Source organism: Dicentrarchus labrax, unplaced genomic scaffold, assembly GCF_905237075.1.
Source record: "Dicentrarchus labrax unplaced genomic scaffold, dlabrax2021, whole genome shotgun sequence".
Classification (NCBI taxonomy): Eukaryota; Metazoa; Chordata; class Actinopteri; family Moronidae; genus Dicentrarchus; species Dicentrarchus labrax.
The window spans coordinates 7709133-7735060 of NW_026136714.1; the positions used below are offsets into that span (position 1 = coordinate 7709133).

At 40.1% G+C, this 25928-nt stretch overlaps 2 protein-coding genes across 2 annotated transcripts; one reads left to right on the forward strand and one right to left on the reverse strand.

The window, feature by feature from the left end:
• The first annotated feature begins 8554 nt into the window (after nucleotides 1–8554).
• Nucleotides 8555–16914, forward strand: fam219ab (family with sequence similarity 219 member Ab). The gene is made up of 6 exons (XM_051422802.1): nucleotides 8555–8782; nucleotides 10002–10101; nucleotides 11860–11965; nucleotides 13439–13519; nucleotides 13617–13671; nucleotides 15096–16914. The coding sequence occupies exons 1-6, from the start codon at nucleotides 8705–8707 to the stop codon at nucleotides 15252–15254; spliced, it is 579 nt and encodes a 192-aa protein (XP_051278762.1). The 5' UTR covers nucleotides 8555–8704; the 3' UTR covers nucleotides 15255–16914.
• Nucleotides 16915–17025: 111 nt separating this feature from the next.
• On the reverse strand, nucleotides 17026–21787 carry klf9 (Kruppel-like factor 9). Its single transcript, XM_051422801.1, has 2 exons — nucleotides 20982–21787; nucleotides 17026–19118 (listed from the first exon to the last, which is right to left on the reverse strand). The coding sequence occupies exons 1-2, from the start codon at nucleotides 21370–21372 to the stop codon at nucleotides 18838–18840; spliced, it is 672 nt and encodes a 223-aa protein (XP_051278761.1). The 5' UTR covers nucleotides 21373–21787; the 3' UTR covers nucleotides 17026–18837.
• Nucleotides 21788–25928: the final 4141 nt, after the last annotated feature.

Below are 25928 nucleotides of genomic sequence, written 5' to 3' on the forward strand. Positions count from 1 at the left end.
CACTCATGCTGTATTTTGCAGTTGCATGATTCCAGTCTCAACCTAAAGTTCAACAATTTCCTGCTACAGCCACAGAGCACACAGCCATTACATAACAAACAGACTGTAGTTGTCTGTGTATTGATCGTGGCCTAAGGGAGCGTGTGCATGTGTGTTTATGTATGTTTGTGTGCAGTCCGTCAATCGTGTGCTGTTCTGATCTTTGAACCTTTGAAACTAAAACAAACATCATACAGACTTCTGAATCAGTGAAGTGACTCACTGACACATTATGAATGAGGTTGAGCGTATTCCATCTCAGAGCAATAAGGCTTCAAATGGACAACAGCGTTCACCAGATATCTTTTACCTGTCAAGAGCAGTGATGCATTAAATTTGTTAGAAATGCACAAAGAAAACCTTTTTTTTTGTAATATCAGTTCACCAATTACCATCATTTATTTGGTAACATTGGGTTGTTAATGTTCTGTTTGAATACATTTGCTTTCTTTTGTCGCTAACAGATCTAGTGTTCAGAGGAAATGTATTTATCTTGCAAATGAGAACAAATTATCCTTGTAGTTATTAAAACATGAACCACAATCTACTTTGAGAAGTGTGGGTTATGAAAATGTGTTATAATTGGTGATAATGAATAACTTGTGTGACTGCTGTATGCTTCTTGTTATATGCACCACTGGTTGTCTGAAATCAGTATCAGCATGCAACCAGTCGTCTGTTCTAATACATTGCTCACACTCATTTGATTACTCTCTCTAGTCACACACACACACACACACACACACACACACACACACACACACACACACACACACATTCAGACTCTTCCCTGTCACGTCTCTCTGTCATTTAGTAGCCTACACATTCCTCGCTTTTGCTCTAATTGAAATTGTAAACCAGTTACGCTACATTTAGTATCACCTGACTTCTGCGAGAAAGTTCCTCAGGATGTTTTGGCAATATTTTGCAAAGCACCGAGGGCCGTTTTATTGACAGCAATCCCAGTTAGCGTTTATGAGGGTAATTCTCCTGCCAGTGACGCCACCAGCATCCTGAGAGGGACCCATCTGGTACAAACAAAGACCGACTTCATGCGTTGGAGAGCAGATCAAATGCATCACTGCCACCTACTTTGACTTGGAGCAATCCATCTTTATTTGGCTTGGTCATAAATTGCCTATAAGGGGATGGATAACTTTGAAACGAGTTCTCAACAGTGGGCTTGGACTTTTGCAGCATTTTCCTTAGTTTGGGAGAGGAGGAAATATGTGGTCTCATTAGAAATGCATTAGAGGGAAGGGAGAGAGGTATAGGAGGAGATGAGCTCAAGTTTTTATCTGTTAAACTCTGAGAGGGAAAATATTCACACTCTCCAACTCACATGCTTGAACTGACTTCCCTCCCTCTCTCTCTGTCAGTCTCTCTCTCCCACACTCACACACACACACCAGCACACCTCAGTGACCCATTTAATATCAGCCACAAAACTGGCAACTATATTCCCACGTGATCCTCCTGAAAACACATTACTGCTGAAACTCATTCAAAATAATTCAGCAAGCAAAAGTGCTTTCTGGCAGCTTCTTTATCAGTTTGATAACTTCATCGCTCTCTGCCTGTATAAAGATGTTTCAACACAACCACAGTCGAAAGGTACTTTTTTGTCCTGTATTACTCTCCCATCATCCACAGATTATTATACATAACAAAGTCCCTAGAATGTATTTGTTTCTACACCTGTCTGGCACTTTTCTTGTACATTACAGGTACTGAGATATTATAATAACACTCCTTTGTGTAGCTTTATTAGAAACCCTTGTAATGCTCTGTATTTGACACTGCAAGAGCACTTACTGCCTCTCAAAAAAAGAATAAAAACCCAGATACTAAACATACCTACGTAGGTTGTTCCATATATAGCGTCTGCAGGGATAAAGCCACCTTGGCCTAGTGACTAGCTTGGCAGAGAGAAAGTAATCTTTACTAAGGCGACCTCACTAGTAGGCCCACGTGACTGGTTAACTGTGGCCAAGTATGCCAGCATGTGTGTGTGCACGGGGCATGTTTGCATGTGTTGTGAAAATAAACTCATGTTTATGTGATGCATTTTCTTTCTTGTCAGGGAGAATCTGTGGAGTTGAAGTGGCCAACGTGGCACCAGTCACTGGCATCAGACCTGCCTCTTAAGTGTGATGTGACGATAGTGAGGCTGCTCTTCAGTCAACCATGGAGCATGATCTGAGGATGGGTTTGTCTGTGTGGACCATTGTGGCCATTGTTTGTAACTCTGTGGTGGGTGTCCTCATCCTCATCCTCTTCGTCATCCTCTACAAGGCCTGCAAGGTGCCTTCACACCCAGAGAAATTGCCAGTTTTCACAGCTCATCCGCAGCAGAAGAATTCTGAACAGAAGTACCTGCTGACTGCAGCCTGACGATAACTTGAAGACACAGACTTGAGATGTAGACAAGATTCAACTTTGTCGATCAAGCAGAAATCAAGAAAAAGTGGATTTATGGTGTTAGAAGACTCTTTGAGAGATCTTCTATATTTCTCCTCCACTCTTGTCATTATTTTCGCTCAGTAAGTCCTTTTGTCTAACATACTGTTCACATTTCTCCACCATCAGCCCTTCATTTATGCCATTCAGTGGAGCTCAGAGTGAGCTAACTGCGTTAAGAGTTGTAGCAAGACCAACAACAACAAGCAAGCCCAATCCTCTTATCTCTGCTGTGCGTCGCTGGGACTGTCCATCTGTCAGTCTGTTTGCTTTGCTCTACACAAGCAGACCATGATCTCCTCCTCTGCTCCATTCTTTTTCATCCCTCCATATGAGACAACTGAGAGGAAGAGGAGGAGAAACAGCAAAAACAAAATGAATTGTAACAGGAAAGTTTGGGGTGATGGGGTTGGTTGAGAGTGACGATGACATGTTAGAGAAGAAAAAGTAGCTCTGTAGCTGACAAGCGGTTTGGTGTTTGCCAGCTGCAGCACCTATGATGATGACGGCAGAGCTGCAAACAGACGACAGGTAGAAAACCAAACGCCTGAAAAAGTCAGGAAAGTGTGTGAGAGTCAAGAGAGGGCGCAGAGGGAGACAGACGGAGATAAAGGGCAGATATTTGGTGGGGATGATAAAATGCAGGGGAAGAATCGGAGAGGGGAGTCTTTGATGTGTTGTTTACAGAGAGGGAGCTCGAGGGCCCTGTTTGACAGTCTCCCTATTCGACACACAAGTCTCGGCTTCCACCGATCCGACTACCATGGGATTAAAAGCAACAGCAAAAATGTTACTCGTGTCCCGGTGTGCCTCTCTTTCATTTTGTGAGCTCCTGTAAAGACTGAATAAGATATTTTTAGACAGGCTTCACCAGAAATGACATATTGAACACTCACAGTCTCACAGTAACAAGTGAATATTGTATTTATTGTAGTGAATGTACTGCAGCCAACACACTGACTGTGGTAGCAATATTCTCTAAAGAGTGGAAGAGTGATGGAATATACCAATGTGACAAGCCAATCATCACAATAAAAAGTACTGCATACCAGTATATATTTTTGTCTTGTATAGTGATACAAAGGGCTCTTAACAGAAATGTGATTTATTTTGTGTTTGAGAAACATCAGTTGAAGTTTTATCTGAGGTAATTGGTCCAAAAAGATGTTTAAAAAATGATATGCTGCTTTGATTTTCTATGCAGCATGTTCTGTTTTGTGGGATATATTACTCACATGCAATCATGAACAGCAATTTGTGGTGAAATGATTAGTTGTTTAAGACATATTTGGGATTTGATAAATAATTTAAATCACAATTAAGTTGCAGCTTATGTGTGAACTTTTTCTTTCATATCATTGTAAACTGAATAACTTGACTCTATACCTTGTGCTGCTAATGACTTTCTGATACAATAAAATGATTTACTCTGATGTATAACTAACGTGGTCCACAATCAATATTGCCATGCCTCTTCGATGTGTACTAGCGTCTCCTATTTCTTTAAACATTAGAATTAAATTACCAACTGGCTTCAGCATCCTGCACTGTAGCTATCAGTGTGGAACATATTGATGTCAACAGCGCCCCACATCCTGTTGTTAGTCACAACTATATCTGGTAACCATGATCCACAGGGAACTATTGAGTGTTAACTTCTGTGGATGTTTGTCTTTGAGTGGTTTCAGTCATTATTTCTCTGTCTTTAGCACACATAAAGGCAGTGGTGGAGTAACTATGTGCCTTTACTCAAGTGCTGCTTATAATAAGTGCAGGTTTTAGACATTTTATCCTATTTGTACTTCCACTCCACTACATTTCAGAAGAATTTATTTGACAGCCATAGTTACTAGTTGCCTTACAGATGACTTATAAGATTAGCTCTTAAAATACAATACACTGTGGTGCATTAAACTACCCAACTGTATATAAAGGACATAAGAGTACTTCCAGTTACATTAAAACAGTGCTTAAACATCAGTAATCATTTGTTATGTAATAATCTTATTATTAATCATCATAGTATTAGAAGAACAAGGGGCCATTCTGCTTGCATACTGAGTACTTACTTGATACTTACAATATGTGCATACTATTACTTCAGTAACATTTTTAATGCAGGTATTTTTACTTGTAATGTCATATTTGTAATCTGGTGTACTCTTATTTATGTAAAGTATTTGAATACAGATCTCATGAGATGAGATAACGAACTGTTTATGTTATTTGTTTACAATAGAGTGTGTGTGACAAAAACTGTGAGTATGAATACACGCACATGTGTAAAACAGTGCTTTATAGCACGTATGAGACAGATGGTTGGGGCCTTTGGTGGGCTGTTGATTTCAAACTGATCGTCAGAAAGGCGGCTCTACAGCTGTCTAGTGTTTATCTGCTTCCCTTCTATTTATCTGCCTGCCAGTCTCCCTCTCACTCTCTCTCTCTTTGGCTGTCTTCCTCTTATTTGTTTCCCTATTCCCATCTAACCAGACCAGTGCCAGACTCATGCAAACTGGCCAGCCCACATCCAGTGATCTACTCCACAGTGAGCTGTTTGGATGTGAAAGTCAGTATGTTCTGACTCACGCAGTTTTTGAACCATTGCACTGACCTCCTGTTTTCCAGTCAGATCTTCTATTCAAGACCGCTGAATGAGTTCATTAATCGACCCTGTGTGTGTACAGATGAAAGAAAACACTGAATAAGCATCCATCATTTATCTGTTCTCCTGCCAATCACACTTCCATTGATCTCTCCATTTCAGATTTGAGTTCATCCAGTTAAGATTAGAGTGCTGGCTACTGAACTCTGCAGTCACCCCATCCTTCCATCTCAGGGAATGCATTATACAGCAGCAAAGAAATTCCCCTGGTCTTCCAATAGTAGTTGAGATGGAAGAGGGGCCCTGAATTCAATATTGTGTTATATAAGGATCAGGACAAATATTACAAACAGAGAGATTACTAATAAACATATGAGGGGCCAGTAATCTGCAGCTCCATCTGCACCGCTGGAGGGGTTGCATAACCCACATCAGCCCAGACTGAGTCATGGCCATGTGTGTGTGTGTGTGTGTGTGTGTGTGTGTGTGTGTGTGTGTGTGTTGTAACGCAATTACAAAGGGATCAAATGTTAATCTATGTTTTGGACACTACATGTCACTACTACAAATATTAGAATTTTATGTAATCTGTAATTTGCTTTAGTGACTTCACAATAAATTTTAAAGTATTCCGTGTGTGTGTGTGTGTGTGTGTGTGTGTGTGTGTGTGTGTGTGTGTGTGTGTGTGTGTGTGTGTGTGTGTGTGAAACAGAGAGAGATCAAGATTGAATCTTTACACATAACTGTTGCTTTGAGGTTGTTGAGGTTAAGTATGTATTCATGCAGTATGATGAGTACTGTGCAGTGTGAATGGAATGTGCACGTTTGTGTTATATCTTACTGTCCTTATGTATGAATAATTCATGAAAAAATTCTAATCACACTTAATAAGTTCTTCGTAACAGGCCCCCTATAGAGTCACAAAAACTCATCCCAATTACACTCACACAGACAGCCATTACATGGATTTTAACAACAGTGCAGCTCTGATATTGAAATAATTATATACAGCATAATTTAGTCAGGATGAATGTTTATTATGTCAACAGAGGTCCAATTATAGCATGAAACAAGCTCTGATAATGATGGTGACAGGAAACACAAAGTATGCATGACACAGAAGGAACAAACAATGAAACATAGTTAGTGTGTGTGAGATATATGAAAAACTAGAGACACAATGAGTTTCTTTAATTAGTAATTTTTTTCACAAAATTCCAGTGCTTCACAAAAGACCAGTGCTTTACTTTCCCCAACTATAAAAAGACGACCTCCAGATATTAGTCATATCTAATGCATATGCATGAGCAGAAGTATGAAACTCAAACCGTTTGCATTTAGCAGACTAAAACAGGATGACCTACTTGACCCTGCACACATCTCATTGTCATTCATCCTCCATCCAGCCTGTGTCCCTCCTCTCCTGTAGAATCAGACTGCCACCTGCTGGCTCAAGCTTTAATGTGTGCTACCTTAAATAAACTGTTGGCTGCAGCAGTAGCTGGTGTCTGCCAAGACCCCTCTACATTATTGTGCAGCAGAGCATGCTATTGCTGCTCTCTGCTGGTATTTCCAGGTAAGGACAATGTGCAGTCAGACACGTCAGTGACTTTCAGTGAAAAGGAGTCACAACGTCATGGATGTTCTTCTATCATTAGCCAGGGCTAACTATTTTCTCAAAAATAAATAATGAACTCCTTGATGGTAATTAGATTTTGTATTTTTTTAATTTAATTTTAAATCAGTGTTTGTTTAAAGTTTAAAGCAATTCGTATTGCCAAAATGTATGCTCATCCCATAATAGTTAGAGGCATAATGTACAAAACTGTTATTTAAATCAGAAGGTTTAATTAGTTTTATAATTAATTCACAGAACTATAATGATAGCTGGTCATTGTTGCCTGAGGTGGAATCCTTATGGGTACATACAGCGAATGGACAGAATAATGCAATACTCCTGCAATAAACCCTATTTTTGTGAAGTTCATGATGTTTTTTTGTTGAAACATTCAGAGGGGCACCAGATCAACTCTGAGGTTTTTTTCCAGGCAGTACTTCCTGTAGTTATTGGGAGAAATATTCAGATCCTTCAGTTAAATTAAAGTTTAAAAATACTTCATGTTAAACGCAAAAGTCCTACATCTTACTTGAGTAAAAGTACATGAATGTTGTCAGTAAAATGCACTTAAAGTATCACATGTAAAAGTACCCTGTAATGATGATAGCTCCTGTCATCATTATTTTATTAGCATTTTAATGTTGTAGCTGGTCGAGGTAAGGCTGGTCATGTTTTGTTTTACATAAAATAACCAAGTACAACACTTGAGTAAATGTAGTTATGTACTGTATGTTGTAAGGAGTACCTGTTGTTGTTCCAGTTCAGATCATTTAAAGGTTTCGGTTACAAGGTCACAGATGTGGATTTAAACATTCATACTCTCTGTTTTTGTTGTGTTTATTTAGTATGTTTTTCTTTTAAAACCCACTTATATGTCCCAGCACGAGTTTTAGCCAGTGGTGGAAGAAGCCTGAGACTCTCTACATTAGTAAAAACGTATAACCTACATTAAAAATGTAATAATGTAAAACTACAGAAGTGTTGAAATGTACATAACGCACAATGGCACAGTTTAAAGTGCTTTATTATTACATATACCATATTATTGAAATATTATTGTTTATGTACATGGAAGCATCATTGTAAACTTGTAGCTTTTTGAGTTGCTTGTTGGGTAGTTTTATCTACAACAATACATCATATTTAATTAACTAGTGATTTTTACTGTTCAGCAGGAAACCAAAGATATTCAGTCTCAATAATATACTTCAACAAATATTACTGTGGTTTTTCATTAAAGTTTTGTGCCCGATCAATTAATTGATGGTGCTACAATGAATTGGGTCCAGGCTGTTCATTTGATTGATTCATTTATTTCGTTTTAATTTAAATTTCTGGTTGAAGACAACTCTTAATTGACTTTACGGATGATGGGTTTATGAAGTGGACTGCCTCTGGTCTTTCTAGTATTTTTTGTAATAAAGGAATGTCTTGAGCATTAACTGGTCCACAAGGTTTCAACTGCAATCAAAAACATTTAACAATGCATTTAATTGATTTTGTTTATTTTGTTTTTTGAGGATGTAAAAATGGAGATGCTGTCTGATCCTCTGGCATCGTTGATTCATTTGATTTGATCAGAAACTCCAGAGGAGCATGAGCGAAAACAAAATGGAGGAGTTCAACAAATTACCACAAACATAAATAGTCATACTGATATCATAGTGATTCTCACATGTCATATCTTCTCATTAATCCATTACGCCCTTTGGTGGGGGCCACCTTGGTCCTCTTCAAAAGGCCCCTTCTGGTCCCCGAACCCTATCTTGGGATACCCTACCCGGAAGTGGGTGGTGGAGTCACCGTCACCCAACTGGTCACACCACCGTCGACATACTGCCTGCTGGGATGAAGCTCGCCACCGGAGAACTACAGAGATTGTTACAAATCTGAGATCACCCACAATCTCGGCGATAACTCGTCGAAACGACCGGTTACCAACAGTTAGTTTCCAGGAGAAGGGAGGAAAGAGGCGCGTTGCCAAAATGATGGAAGAAATAGATAGATTTCAAGTGCCGAGTGCCGTGCAGGAGGCGGAGATGCAGGCTGAGATGCAGCCGCTGGTAAGTCAGATTTGAGATGATCAATCAGTGTTTTGGGTCCTGTTTTCTTATTCAAAATGACATTACTATAACTCCAGGATGCTCAGTGTGTGAGGCCTGCCATTCATGATGTTGTGCTTCGGGATCCCGACAAATCCATCACCTGCCATGCGTAATATCGGCTGATGTACCAATAGAGCGTTTTCAGTAAGTTTTTTCGGCTACAGTAAAATGTTAAACGGACTAAGAGTAACATGTCAGAGGTTAATGGATTTGCTCACAGACTGGCGTTTTTTGTTGTGTAATGCAAGCGGCGTCCGGTCTGCTGCGTAGTGAGCAGCATCCGTCATGTCTGGCGAAAACAAGCATCCCATCCCAACACTGCTGCTACATCCTCAGCATCCATGCAGCAAGTTGCTCCGGCTTCGACGCCACTTGTGTCGCCTCGTCGTGACCAGTGAGCGGCCTTTCGTGGCAAATGTGTGTTTGTATGTACCCGTTAAACCGCTATCTTTTAATAAAATAAAAAAAATCTGTGTAAATGGTTTGGTGGTGCGCTCCGTGGCCTGTAGCGGGGCTCTGGGTTACTGCAGCCTGCAGGGCGGCCTCTGCTGCCCACGACTGGGGCCGCTAGAGAGACTGACTAGACCCAAAGCAGTCTGACCTACTGTCTCCAGGCGTCCCCAGACCTTCATTCATTCCCGTGCCTCATGTGGCAGACTATTTTTTTCCTCCTTACCTTTGCCCTGTGGATATAAGATGTGAATTTAACAATATTTCCCAAACTGGGATGTCGGGACTTCCAAGAGTCCTCCAAAGGGTCTCAGAGTAACCTAAAGAAAATAAAGATCACTCTAAGTTCAATATTTTGCATTCACTTAAAATGTGTTCAAATGCTGTTTTCATTCACAGTTTCAATCTCTACCTTATTATTAGAGGCACCTATGACAAAATCTTGTCTGCCTAAAAAAGGTTTATGGTATCCAGAACTATGTGTATCTAGGTTTAAAAAAATATTTTTAAAACAAGTTATTCCTAATAAACTGGCGCTCACTAAATAGAGAAGGACTCTTCCTGCATGAATGTTTCATATATGAATTGTTTTGTTCACATTGTCTCGGCATAGTAGGGTCTTTTGTGCATTACAAAAATACATTAATTATTCATCAATCCCTCAGTAATGCACAATTCAATGCTCATCTTTCTGTCCACATTGTCCTGTCTTCTTGTTTGTCTCCAGGACCCGGCTTCGTCCACCACCTCAGAGGCAGACTCAGACACCAGAGAGGGGGAACCAGTCACTATCAACTACAAGCCCTCACCCCTGCAGATGAAAATAGGTGAGTAAGAGCTGCAGTATTTGTAGGCCACATCTGGTAATCCTGTTACTTACTGTTACGTGTAAATGTAGCATAATCTTTAGACAAGGCCTGAGGTATTAGAGGAAACTATATACAGAGTGTGTGAATGTTTTGGGGCATTTAATTTGGTGTGACTATATCTAAGCAGTGACAGGATCAGTTTTCAGAGAACCTTTCTATTACAAGACAAACCAAGACTGCAGTGATATGTTGTTTTAATTAAACCTTGTTATGCTGCTAAACTATTAGTAAAAAGAACCATAATAGCTAATTTTAGGATCGCAACTAAGGATTATTTATTAATGGATCTGCCATATGTTTACAGAGACCAAGGTGATGCCTTCAAATTGCTTTTTTTTCTCCATACTCCAAAAAGGATTAAATTAACACCCATATAAAACAAACAAACAATAAATCCTTAAAAAGTAACTTAAACAATAAATCAGTTATCAAAGTTGTTGCCAAAGTTGTTACTTTTTAATAAGATAATCTATTAGTAGTCTGATTGTTTCAGCTCTAATCCATTTTATGGCAAAAGGTTTTCGCCACTCTGGCTTGTTTTATGTTTAGGAATTTGAGTCTCTTGTGTTTTTGAAAAGCCACAATCCTTAAAGAGTCATTTCAGCACCTTGGACAGAGTCCACTGGTGAGCAGCAGTGCCTCTTTATTTTTTTACTCCTACTGTAATGCTTTCCTAGCCAAAGCCTTTAGGCACTAAGAATATTCAAAAGGAGTAACTATTCAGTGACAGAAATGCATGGAAAAGGTTATTTTTAAATTCATTTCATTCTACATGCATCCTGCATGTGTAAATGAGTTACCACAATGATGGCTACAGTTGTATTTTATGATACACTGTTTAATCTCACTGGAGTCTTTTTTATAACATGTAAACTGTCATAAATTTTCCTCTCTATACAATACAGTCTCAGCTTGTTCCTTTAATTATGCAATGCTTGTTACACTTGTCACTTTCCCTCTGTGACCTTGAGATAGATAGGCTCTAATTTGCATTTGGTGACCTTTTAAAACTCTTTTCTGGACTAAAAATGTAATGCCATTAACTGGTGGCTCAGTATGAAAACGTTTTCTTTCACTAATATATTATACTTTAGTTAATCTAGCTCAGCCTACGCTAATACCATTAGTTTAGTCATTTGTTATTTGATCAGTGAGAAGTCTTTGTACTGTAGTGGTCAGGAGTGATCATCACTTTCTGGTAAGTCCCTCCAACAGGAACTGATCTCCCCTGATGTCTCATCTTTTACTGTGCAAACCTAATAGTTTGCTATTATGTTCAGAAAGAGAAAATGTCACAGTCTTCTTAAAGTGAAAATTGATTTCAAGTGAAATACAACCCAGTTCCCTTGCCTGATTATCACACTTGCTGATGAATGTGTGAGTGTTTAAATTATACTGATTCTTCTTGTTAGAAAAAAAAAATCTGACAGTTTGAGATGTTTCAATCCAGTGTGACAAAATGACACGTAACAGAAAGTTGTCAGCAATCCCATGCCTTATATCAGCAAAAAAGAAAATACAAATGTTCCCTGGTGTATTCAGGAATCTTATAATAAGTAAATTGTATCATTCAATTGAAGTCGTACAAGCAGATGATACTGACATGAGGTCCAGTTTATCACTTTTTGTGCCGTTTGTGTGTCAATCAGAGCTAACTTTGTGTGTGTGTGTGTGTGTGTGTGTGTGTGTGTGTGTGTGTGTGTGTTTCTTGAGCAGAGAAACAGAGAGAGCTGGCTAGGAAGGGCTCATTGAAGAACGGCAACACTGTAGGAAGTCCAGTCAACCAGCAGCCCAAGAAGAACAATGTCATGGCCAGAACACGGTAAGAAATTAATGCTGTGGTCTTCTGTTAGTTGCTGTTGACTTTCTGATAGATACAGTAGTTAAAATGTCTTTTGTTTTAGTGATGAACTCAATTTAAGTCCTTATTTGTGTGTTGTATAACACTGGTTTGATTAACTACTGACAGCAGAACACACACAGGCTAATTTTACCAAAGAAGGATAAAAATGAAGTTGTTTTCTAACTCTGTACTTGATTTAATGTAGAAATACTGTAGACTGTAGTGATACTCAAAGTAAGGCCCACAGGATAGGGTTTTCTACTCACAATGAAAATAAACTGATTCTCACTGGAATTATTTTTTGCTTGTTTATGCCAGTTAGTAAATGTTCAACAATGTGTCTTTGCTGTTACTTGTAAAGTTGCATATCAGCAATTTGTTTATTGTTTTATTTGAAACCCCTTTAGCTGCTCTTCCTGGCATCCATATGACAATATAAAACATACAGAAAGAATCCCCACTCTTGAAAAGTTGACACTTGATTTCTGAGAAAAGGTCATGTACACCTGACCACACCGGGTTGCAGCGACTGGATTATCCTTTTAGCAAAGATAACTGAGGACAGCAAATGTCGAAAGGTTGACAATGAAAACAAGCAACTTAATGACTGATTTGCCTTTCTTTTGCCACCTCATACCCACACTATGCGTTTAATTGGCTTAATGGCAATTTCTGTATGCAAGGTTGCTAATATCAGGTGCCACACGAGTCAAGACATGCTAGCTTCAGCGTTCCCACCTGGAAGCAGAAAAGTGAAGACTACGACTTTGTAGTCATCTTATTCTGCCACATCAACAATCTTAATATTTATTAATTTTATCTGAAACATATTATTAATGTTTGTTTATTAACCGGCCCCACATTTTTTAAAAGGGGCCCTTGGGCAAAACAAGTTGAGTATCCCTGCAGTAGAGTACGTGATGATGTAATTTGAGTAACAGTATGCAAAAGCCACAAAACATTATAACTTCAAGTCTTCAAATCAAGTCTATTTTAATTTCAGCAGTTGTATCACACACAGTATCTTCAATACAAATTCTACAATAACTCTGTTCAGCGTATCTGAAGTACTGTATGCTGATTTTATGTCTAAGATCAGAAACGTGTTTTAAGGGCTTGGCAAGATGGATTTTATTCTCATGTCGTTATCTCTGTCTGTCAGCAGGGCTGGCAAGAGAATAGTTTTATTGATTCAGGGTTTGTAAGATGTCCGAGTCAGAAATTAGACCTCTTTCACGCTTCTGTTGTTACTGTAGTTTGGCTGCGATGCTGCCTTCAGGCCTAACTTCCTTTTCTTTTAGCATCTCTGCCAGTCTTGTTCTTACTCACCTGTTTCTTTGAATCTATTTTCCCTCCTCCACCTCATCCTCTCCCCTTCCTGTCATGTTCTGTTACAACCTTTTTCTGCTCCTCTGAATATTTCGCCTCTGTCTTCTCTCTCTCTCCCCACAGGTTGGTAGTGCCCAATAAAGGCTATTCCTCTTTAGACCAGAGCCCAGATGAGAAGCCCTTGGTGGCCCTAGACACAGACAGGTGAACACAAACACACACATTAATAATCTTCTTGCCATATAAACACCATAAACACACAAATAATAAGCTAACTTGTGCTTTTTCTTGTTTGTTTCAGTGATGATGATTTTGACATGTCTAGATACTCATCGTCGGGATACTCCTCTGCTGAGGTAAGAAATCTGATAGAGCAAATATCTGCATCAAGAGGCCAACAGTCAGGTCTTTATAGGCCAGTCCTAAAGCAAATCCATTTATATCCATCCTACTCATCCATGCTAATTCTGTAGGTGTACGTGCTCACTACAAGTGCATGATTACATTGCAGACGCACCTGCACACAAATGTGTATGAGACCCAAACTAATGGAATGTCATCTCTGGGTGTCTGCTCTTGAAAATCCTGTTTTCAATGCTGCTGCCAATATAAGTGCAAATCACAGACACATCATCATATTTATTCCCCAGACAAATCCTTTACACCTTTACATCTGTTTTCTGTCAGGCCAGGTTTGTAGATAGATGTGGATATTATTCCACCATGTTGTCAGAAATAATTAGCTAATATACAGTAGATATTGTAACCCAGTTTAGCCATTGTCTCCTCTTTCTTGGTACTAGCTAACAACAGCAAGCTGTGAGCAAGCAATACACCATGGCAACAGTATGTTTGTACTGTAGCTTGACAAAGTAGGGAATTGTGGTTGTGGTTTATGCATCAATATAGTATTTAGTTTATCTACAGTAGGATAGACAGTTAATACATAAAAAGGTAAATCCTGTGATTTTTAATGAAGACATTGTTTGTTTTACAGGCAAACAAAGGTTTTTTTTTTGCTAAAATAAATCTCACCAGGGCAGTAGTCATCACGTTCATGACAAAGCTCCAAGTGATGATCCTTACAGCCATCTGGGAAAGAGTCGTAACTCAGTTTGCCATGGTTACCATTGTACATTTTACCCAGTCTGAGTCACAAGCTCAAAAAAACATGACATTTGTAAGTTGCGGATTGTCTTAATCTGATAAAGTCAGTAGAAAGATGTGTTTGTTGGCACAAAAGCCCTGTAAAACAGCAAACTGTCATTAATGCACTTCTGTTTTTGTACAGATTGAGCAACCAAGAGTTTTAGAGGTGCTGGTAGGCAGATTTTGTTCCTTTGGACAGAGCCAGGCAGCTTACCAAGCTGCTGGCTGTAGCTTCAAATTTATGGTGAAGACATTGATATTGTCACAAACTAGCTCAGGGAATGTGACAAGTAGGGAGTCCACACAATATAATTGTTTATAACAGGTTAATTTATTAAAATAAGATTAACACAAATCATAAAACAAGACAAAGATGCAGAGTGGATGCCAGCTGTAGGAGGAAAGAGCAAATGAACACATGGGACAGCTTTTATAGCCCTAGAACTCTACACACCGCAGTCAGATTGAGTAGCTAATGATGGACCGATACTACATACTGATGACCTCCTTTAGTTTAAAGTAGTAACAGTAACAGGTAGCAAATGCTCTGCAGCCTGGTGCCGTTCCGCAGCCCTTAAAGGTTGCTCAACTGCTCAAACCAACCCTCCTTTGTCTATCCTCTCATCTCCAGCAAATCAATCAGGACCTGAACATACAGCTACTGAAAGATGGTTACCGCCTAGACGAGATCCCGGACGACGAGGACCTGGATCTGATCCCTCCCAAATCAGTCAACCCTACCTGCATGTGCTGCCAGGCAACCTCCTCCACCACCTGTCAAATACAGTAACCCCGCCCCCCTGACCTTCTGCCCCTTCCCTTCTCCACACAATATAACCCCCAATCTTCATCTGCTGCGTGTTTACTTCGCCCGCCAGAATGGCGAAAGTGAAGCATTGGTAGAGTATTGTAATGACAGTTAAGTGCTATGATGATAATGACAATGAGAAAATAATCAAATTAACATGTAGAAAGTTTGGTTTAAGATCTAGGAGAAGGAACACATATGAAGATATTGAATATGTATTTAAAATATGAGTAAAAGTGGTGGTTTCCTCCTATGGTAGGACATGCACTTGTGTTTGAAAGCCCTTCTCCTGGTGAACATGATGTAACAAAACACACTGATGTTAGTAGACAGAAAACAAAAGGCCAATTGATGCTGTAAAGTGATTTCCATTTCCCTGAAGAATAAGAAACATTATCATAACTGCTAACTCAACTGTTCTGCTTTCCTGAATTCTGGGTTGCATTTTTGCATTTTTCTACTTTGTTATTTTTAGTTTTTATTTAAATGCTTACTTTTTTTAAACCCAAGGGATCTGTATGATTGTATGTGTTGAAGTGGAGATATTTTAGAAGCGTGGACTGCGGTCTTGGTACCCAAAATAGAAGATATCTGGTATTCATTGTACTGTACAGGGTTGTTATGTAGCACAGGCCAGGTCGTTGCATTCATCCATACCACCTTCAACACTTAGGGGAGGAATGTAAGAACATGAATGGCTGAGGAACAAACAGCACGAAGAGCACTGGACTAAACAATTTAATTGAAATAATAAGTAGCTTGTTGCACATTTGATTTTTCCCCCATTTCTATTGTGCAGTCACATGCTACCGTTGTGACACTAGCTTGACTTGTATTGTTTTGAATTTGCACATTTACTGTTTTTGTTTTTGGGCCCATAGCTGTGTACTCTTTCCTGCATAGCAGTGACAGTGTCTTATCTGAAATGAACTGTGTCAAAAGGGAAGATTACATATCATTGCACTGACCTGAACACATGATGCTCACGTGATTCACATATTATCAAGGCCAAAGGGACAGTGGGGTGGGGGGGGGTGGGGGGGGGGGCTTTAGATCGACTTTTCAGCACTTCTACAGTCTCAGTGTCACAGCCTAATGATCACTGGACACTCCTTCCTTTCCATTTCTGTTTTTACACCACAGATCATCAAGGGACACCAGAAAGATTCACACGCGTACTCACATGCATTTGCCTGCATACAAACATACAGTGCCAACATAAAGAGTGTGAGATGGCATCTACTTGTCACTTTTGACTAATGGTTGGAAATTGTTTTGTAATCACAACATCAAGGATGGTTGACTTGGAGCACTAATATCCTTCATTTATGACTCTTTCCCTCCCTTGAATCAGTTGATTATTTGCAATTAGAGTATGCCTTAAGTTCAGAGAAGTTTAAAAAAAAAACTGTGTGTATTTATTGCCATCCTGATAATTTAGTTCATTTGCAGAGCATTTGCTGTTTATGAAGTTCTGCTTTTTTTTTTTTTTACATTTAGACACGGGTGATAATTGTTTTTCTTTGGTTTTCCTTTTTTAAATAATTTTCTTGTAATGTAAACACTTCCATTACAGTATTTAACAATATTATTGTTATGTGCAGTGTATGAAAACAATAAATAAACACCAAGCTAATGGAGAGCTCCCTGTTCTACTGGACTTATTTTATAGTTGCACCTTGTACCTCTATATTTATAAAAGCTGTGTGTCTGATATGGTTGTGTGATGTGGGGCAGAAATAATGAGCAAATGTTTAGAAAGAAAAATAATTTTAATGTTAAAACTTTTGAGCAGTAATTATTACACAGCTATGTATATTGCGATAACATGGGGTCTGCATAGACAGTCCCTGATTACAGTACAGTAGCATCAGAAGTAAGGGCATCAACCTGAAAGGCACCAACATCTAATCACAGTTGTCATAATGCCAGAAAAGAAAAACAGCATTTTTCACTTTACAAATATATGTAGTTGTATGTCCTACAAGGTTAACTACATCTAACTTTACACTCTATCTGGACGTTATAATGTATTAAGTGGCAAGTATAAAAAGAAAACAAATGACATCATCAATGTTTCTGGCTCTTGTAGTGGACAAAGAAGACCTCTCATCCCATTAGTAATATTATAAAAGATTACCAGACAATTAAAAAATACATTGTACCAAACAAATACATACAAACATGCTACATGATGTAATTCTTTGATTCAAAAACAAACTAATCAACAGCATGCTTCAAAATGCTAGGACAGAAAACTAAAAAAGGTTTTATGACTTTCTGTTGTGAGAAATGTGCTTCCACATCACCACTAGGGGGTGTAGCATTGATTGAAATGACCATGCATCACATTATTCCCTGACAAAATGCAGTCCAGATACAGAGTAAACAAAAGTTAGTTTCAATGTACAGCAACTGGCACTGTTGGCATAAGAGATAGTCATTGATATTCAAAGTATTGTTGAATATCAACATAAGGAATCTGACAATGTTCATTTAGGTAGTATTTCCAAAGGTTGAAAATGTAGAAATTCCTCTGCTACAAAACCCTTGAAAAGGCACAGACCTCCTTGTTTACAGTTTACGCACTTTAACTGAACATTAGTCAGTATTTGCCATTACACGGAAAAGTGTTTCAACTGCAAGGGAAAAAGTAAAGTCTCTAACTTTACCCTTTAAAGGCTTTACCCTGTTATGTTTTGTGTTATACTTTCCCATGAGGTTTGCTCATGTATTATCTTGCCAAAGGACTCTAAAGGTATTTTGGTGCAAATATTTGCAAGTTTATCATGATGTGACAACATTTATGTTCCAACACGCTGACTAAACCTACAAGCTCATAGTGTACCTGATTTACTAAGTCCATAGTCAAATGTATGAAAGAGCTCTGTAATTCTCTATATTATAGCTTTGTCTTATTACTCTCTAATAACACCTAACTACTGAGTATAATATTCATCTGAAAAGTAGTCTGTTTAGTCTATTTACATAATAATACTGCTATTGTACATTCACCTTGTTCTGGACTGGAGAGTAACTGTACAAGTATGAGTGTATGTGTGCAACAATAATATTTACTTAAGGACTATTATTCCCAAAACTTCTTAACCCACTAGAAATAGCTCAGTCATGATTTATTTTCTTGTCTTCAACAGCAAATGAAATCTGTGATGCAAAGTAAACACGTGTAGTGTTTATGGAAACTGTATTTGTACATGAATGCTTCTTGGATTACAGATTGTTCCAGGAAAGAAAAAAAAACCTCATACAACACAAAGCAAAAAAATTACAAATGGCAACGCAACTAGAAGCCGACCCTGAATAAGCCTCAATAAATACCATATTACCTCAGGGTAGAAGAAGGGGAAGCTCCAGTTTGGTTACTGTCAGGTTCTGTTTCTGTTTGCTGTGGCACAATGTTACATGTGTAGAAAAAAAACTCTTTAAATATGGTCTGGCTGGTTGAGGTGTCTATCTTGATGGGACACATGAGGGGTGTGTCTATGTGTGCGTATGCCTTTTGTATCTACTGCATGTACCTTTATGTACAGTATGTGGGTGTGGCTCACACCCCAGCAGGGCTTTGGTCTCCTGAGTCAGAGGAGGACAAAGACACGGAGCAGCGGCGCCTCTTAGCTGCACTGGAGCCCTGGAGCATGCTGGGTTGGAAGCCTGCGTGTCGCCGGGCATGTTTAGTCAGGTGGTCGCTCCTCATGAAGCACTTGTCACACATTGGGCAATTGAAGCGCTTCTCGCCCGTGTGTGTGCGGTAGTGGCGTGTCAGCTCGTCTGAGCGGGAGAACTTCTTGCCACAGTCTGGCCAGGTACACTCGAAGGGACGCTCACCTGAGGAAACACACACACACAAGTTTTGTATTACTACTCATTTTTTATTGGCTTCATTGTTTGGGGACCCATAGACCCAAGCTGCTGTATGTGGAAGACAATAATAATAATAATTACAAAATCAGCCACCTTTTCTTTTCTTCTGACCCAATTTGACCTCATTTAAACCCAATATGTAGAAAAGTAATAAAGTGGTAGCTCCTCCCTATGCAACATGTGATTAAGGTGGCAAAATATAATAATAAATGACCACAAAGCATTGTTATTCGAAATAAAAAAGAAATATTTCATGTTTAATATGTTATGTGTTCTATGTATTAATAAATATATTCATTTTATTTGCTGCTCCATAGTGATTTAACTAAAGTTTGGGGTCAGCGGTCAAACTCCCTGTTAAGACTTCTTATGGACAAACTATTTCAATAACAGAAATTTGGAGACTTATTAGGAATAGTGCTGTGTAAAAGGTACTAACAATACCTTAATAATATATATCTTATTTTGTCTGAGTCATGTCATCAATTCAAAAGTATCAAGGTAACAATGTTAAGTATGTTTTTTAAAAGAGCCCAGGGTCTCCAGGACCACAAATAGAACACTATTGTTAGCTCCCGTCTACTCTTTAACCTTCCCTTTAAATTAATCCTAAATCACATTTTGATTAAAAAAACACATTTTTAATTCTCTGCACTTAAAAGGAGGGCTTGCAGTAAATAAAAAAAGAACACACAGACACAAAATGGATCAAGTGAGAGGAGGGGGGGAGGGGGAAGTACAGAGTACAAGAGTCACAAAAAGATTGTCTTGGTGTGTTTTTGTTTTGTCTGTGGCAAATCAAATTTTGGGAAGGCCTGCATAAACAGCATTTTCTAGGAAGAGAACATATTGATTTAGAAAAAGTGAGTCATCATAAGAGCCCAGTGAATAAAAAAAAAAAAAAAAGAAAAGAATGGCTGCCCCCTTTCCTCATCCTACACGTGCTCCCCACTGGACCACATGTCTGCCCTTGTTTACAACCTGACGCGAGGGGAGTGGAGCAGGATGACGTATGAGGAAATAGTGGTGCAGGGAGGGTTATCTCCGGACAAGTACATGTGGGGACAACGGTGTCGCAGTGACCTGCATGTGAATTATAAGCCAAGATGTCTACATTAACTGCTCTGTTATTATACCACGATGCATGTAAACACACAACAACAACAAAAACAGATCTCCTGTAAAATCACCATCGATGAACAAGACGGACAGCCTGATCGTCTGAGGCGTTGTTTGGATAACATTATGTCTCATGATCGGTCCCGGATGACCTGAACCATCCACCGTCCGTCACAAATATGGGCGGTGGCACGCGGTGTTCCCAGCGCTCACTGGGTGCGTGTCAACCGCACATTAAAATACACCCCCCCCAACTTTATCTCACACACGCCTCCCCCTGCCCTCCCCTCCCCTCTCAGGGCCCGGTCAGTCACACCCCCCAAAAAAGGGGGCTAGTTGACGGGACCACCTTTCCTATAACCTTCATTTAGTAGAAACGTGGTCTCTCACTTATACTCCTCATGAGCACACAGACACAACATGGACCGCAGGCCTTAACATTAAACATCTATATATTCCTATCAGTCTCCAACCATGACTTTATAATGACATCATTGTATGCGGGCTATTTTCTCCTACAGTCATTATAAACTGTCACTCGTCTTTTCCTGAAATAGCCGGTGTGGTTATAACAGTGATGTCAACATGCGTCTGAAATAAAGAATGATGGCAGCGGTGACGCAGAGCCGGTTTCGCTGTCGTCATCAGATTTGAGTCCATTAGTTTCGTCGCCGTGTCACGCAAACCTCCCGCCGAGCCTCCACTTACCGGTGTGGACCCGCAAGTGCGCTTTAAGGTGGGACGACTTTCCGTACATCTTCCCACAGCCCGTAAAAGGACAGCAGTGTCTCTTCTCGGGACACTCGCGCCTCGCCGCCGCCCTCTTGTTCCTGGACTGTTTGGGTGCCACCGAGCCCCGGCTGTCCCCGGCGTTCAACCGGCAACTCCCCCGCTCCACCTTCTCCTGCGCGCCGGCGTCGCTGCCCCCGATACATCTGCTGCCTCCGGCGCCGATAGCGCTGGAGTTGCATTTGTTCAAGTCCAATAAAATCATTGCCACCATCAGCAAAGTCCTGTTCTCTTGGTTCTCTTTCAACATGTCCTCTGTCCGACCCGGTGGTCGGCTGGGGACACAGTCTGCAGAGGCAACCTCCGACATCACTACAGCAGATCCGGATAGAAATCTAGAGTAGATACTCAAAAGCAATCCGACAAAATAGATCAAATAAATTGATCAGACCGCAGTCCCCCCAGGAAACATGTGGTTAACCACCCACACGTGTCTTCTTCAATGTGACTATTCCGCAAAGGCTGCGTTTTCTTGTTGAGGTTGCAGGGTGGATAAATAAACACCCCTACAGGAAATAAAGCAGTTTGAATCGTTCCCGGCTCTTCCTCTCTCCTTCTCCCTCTGGATCCGTTTTTCTAACAGCCGGATCAATAAAGCACAGCGTTTACTGACTGATCTATTGTGTCTGCGTGTATTGCGCCTTTCTGTGCGCTGGCTGACTGCGCTCCCACACATGCGTCAACTTGTCCTATTTTACTGCCAGCAGCACATCTCCCAACTCCAAGAAACAATTTCGCGGAATCCCACGGTGTCATAAGAAAACGGGGCTGCGATTGGCTGGGAGGAAACACGACTCGGTTTTTTGGAATTGCCTATTCACAGGAGTGAGTGACGGGACGGTGGATCAATCATAGACAGAGATTGATGAGAAGAGGGCTGGTCCAGACTGATGTTGCCTTCAGGTACTTCTCATGACGGGGGAATATGGGAAGCAGTGTCCGAGATCGATTTTGAAGTCTCAGCTAAAATCACTGCGCACTTACAAGTGGAAATAAGTAAATGCAAAATACAAATAGAATATATATATTTGTTTTTTTCTATTAGTAGGCTTAATCACGTTCACATTTATAATTGAAGAACAGTTGATTTTGTGTATTTGACGGGCTAATTGAAGGTATGCAGCATCAATAACAAAATAATGATGATGATTATTTTGGTTTAAATTTAGTTGTCTGTCTTTGTTTGTTGAAGTTACTTTGTTTTAACCCAATTGCTTCCTCTTTTACTGCGCACATTTTCTCCAATTCGTTCTGCAATAGCAACTTTACTGACCGGTAGAAACTCCAGTCAGCTCATTGTTACGAAATGCTGCACAGAGACACTTGAATGCAACACCACAACTGGGGTACACAAACTCCTCATGGTAAGGCCCCAGACCCACACTGTTGCGTCATGCCAAAAAAACAAAAAAACAACCTGATTATTGCTACGCCTTTATTATAAGTACACATGCTTTTATTGTCATACTTGTGAAGCAACCTGCTGGGGGATGAATTCATGGATTTACATTCATTTTGATCCAACATAGGCAATGACAAGGACTTGTAAGACATGGACATTCACGGTGTCCGAGAAACAAAGAGAAAAACAACAGCAGACTTTAGGATCGCTTCACGTACAGCTCGGGCAGTCGTGAAAACAGCCGCCACCATTTACATTAGATCAGATGCGTTGCAACATTATAATCACAAGCACTGACACCACAAGATGTGTTGTTACTTGGTATGTTTAGATGATAAGCTTCCGTGGAAGCCAGTGGTCGCTGTTGCAGCTGGTTGTCCCGCCCACCGCTGCAACACTATTTGCTCTTCCGTTATCAATCAGTGAAGGTCAAACCTGAGCCATACAATAATACTGCTGTTACTTAACCCAGTCCGTGTACTTTATGCAGCAATTGTATAAGGTTATCTTTTAAATTCTTAGACGTGATCCCTGTGTGTTGAAGGTTTAGGACTGATACAGTATCTGACAGATTATGTCTGGGTAACATTCACATATTAACAGCTGCATCCAACCAGAGCTGGCACATCAGGGATGAAAAGAAAGATGTGCGCTGTGATTTCTTAGATGCAAAACAGCCCCAGCCACTGTGGCCCCATAATGCTTTAGCTGTGGACATGTCTCACTTTGTGTCCCAGTTTCACAACCATGGTCTGATCCTAAATTAGCGCAGTCCACAACAGTCCTCAAAGCCACACTTGAAATCTTCCCTGCCAATGCAAACTCACTTGTGTCACTGACCTCGTGCACATATTCAAGTTGACACCGGCATGAGGTCAGTTGCAAGGTCTTGCAAACCCAACAAGAGAAACACATCTGAGATGTGTACATAAAATGAAATGTAATATTTGTGGGTATCACCACATTGTAACAATCAACTGGTATCTTACTGGACCCCATTCTTATATTTCCATTTTGTAAAGATATTGTAAAATAGTTTTATTTGGGATGTTGTCTGAGTACAGTCACACAGCAATTTAATGTTTAAAATATAAATAATTAATAAGACGTTTTATTAGCACTCTCTGCATAATGTGTAGAAATCCATACTGTAGATACCTGTATAACACATTATAACACTCGCATCCTCATTGTGATAGGTCTTGTTGATACTTCATGATGACAACAGATTACTTTATAAAAATATGCATTACAAATACTGGTGATTTCTCTACCTATTATGCATGAAAGGTTATGGGGTTTATAAATATTGTAGTTTATGAAAGCTGAATTAGTGGACAGTATTATGCTTTTGTGACTGAAAACTAACATGTTTACAGGTATGTGTAGGTAACATTTCATAGGGTTTAAATATTTGGAATTTCAGCCTTTTTGTCACATGTCACAACAAAATATCTTCATGAATATGATTTCTATTTTTGACACAGTTCATCTGTAATGACTCATTCTTTTTGTATTTTGTGATGTATGAGCCATCAGAGCATAATGTGTTTCTTAATCCAACCATGCCAGTATTCCCACTACTTTCAACAAGGCTGCAGTTCTGATTCCTCTGTGCCTCAACACTTCCAGCCTGGAGGACTCCTGCACTCTCTCAAGGTTTTATAGTGGAGTCTGGTGTCTGGATCAGCAAATAGTATGATGGTCTGTCTGCCCACTGTGATGTTTATCAATACAATCTTACTTCATTTAAAGCAGACAGTGAGTTGCCATGGAGCCATAACCACTCTGTCCATTCAATGCAAGAAGCAAATGTGTGCCTATAATAACATCCACCCTTGTATGGAAAATAGATACTGTAGATAAACTCTTATGATGCAGTTGTAATACATTATCATAAGTGCGAAGTGAACCTGCTAATCTTGTGTCTGATAGACAATACTGCATGTTTAACAGCCTATGTATACACACACTCTGCATGAGAGACTATACTGCAGCCAGTCAGTGTAACAAGAACCCTCTGCTAAAAAAGGAGAAAAAAAGGGCAGTGGGTGGTTCATTTAAGGGTTAAGTTCCTAGAAAATCCTATTCGGCTTTGGGGGTTGCTGGGTTTGGGTTTGAGCAAGGCTGTCTCCTAACATGAACTGTGTAGACATAATTTGGATAGGTGTTCTTCTCTGGGGGGCTGGGGCTGTTTATATGAGAATACAGTGACTCAGACAAAGTAATGACACCCATATACAGAGGTGTTTTCCTGCACTTTTGCAGCACGTGACCCAAGCAAAGTCAAGGACTCATATGCCTCTGTGCTTCCCTGTAAAGATTCATCATGATGTACCTTTCGTGGCCACACTTCAGTTTTGTGTATATTTTAAACCGTGGGAATGTCACAACGCTTAACATTTCACATTGCAGAGAAGAGTGCCGTGCCTCCCCTCTACACAGCAGCAAACAAACGCTGCTCACTTGAGGCTACATCCTGCACTGACTCACTGCCTCAAAGCAGATTGATCGTGTTTGCTTCATTTCACACGCCCAGTGCTCATGCGATACCAGAAACTAAATGTGCAGGAGGAAAGCTTTTAGAAGAAGACTTGCAGGAGGAATAACACAAAGTCCTTGTTTGCGCACAACAGATGCGGTGTAAGTGCAAACACTGCAGGAACTTCTCGCCCTTTTCCCATATCGTCCCGTACTGGAACTCTCCCTGCGCTATACTCGATTCGGCGGCAGAACCCCCGACGTTTCCAGGAAAAAAATGTGGTTGAAAAAAAGTTTCTTGGCCTGGGACACGTAGAGCCTGCCGCCCCCTCCCCCAGCTCCTCCTTCAGCAGAGCTGTAAACATTTCCCGGGAAGAGGAGGTGCTTCTGGGGCTGCTGCTGTCGCGGCTCCCCGCTTCCCTTCTCACTAAAGTTCAAGAGTGTAAGGCGCATCTGGGTCATGTTGTTGTGTTTACATGATATGGTGATTGTGTCAAAGATGAAGTTGTTTTAGAGTGTGCGGGCGCGTGCGTGTGCTGTAGCAGTGGGAGGGAGCGGGCACGTGCGTTATCTCAGTACAGAACGTTCCGTTCCACGTGCCGAGGATGAGCTGACGCACCACAGCTGACCTGCTCCTCTATATGACTGCTAGTTACTGGTTACAGGGTTACAAAGTAAACGGGCACTTTAAATTAGCTCCAGCTGCTAAAACATTAACAATGCATCACATATAATATGGCAGGCTTATATCATATTATAATACTCAGAGAGAGTAATATGTAGCCTACCTTTGATTGTACATTTACAAATGCAGTTTTGAATGCAGGACTTTAACTTGAACTTAAATATGAAGGTTTTCAGTTTTGATAAAGTGTGAGCGAGGTGTGGATTTCCACTCCTAAGATGACTTTTGTGGCCATATGTAGTTGTGCATCATATAAGGTGCCAAATATGGTGCCAAAGATTTTGTTACCCCCAAACCG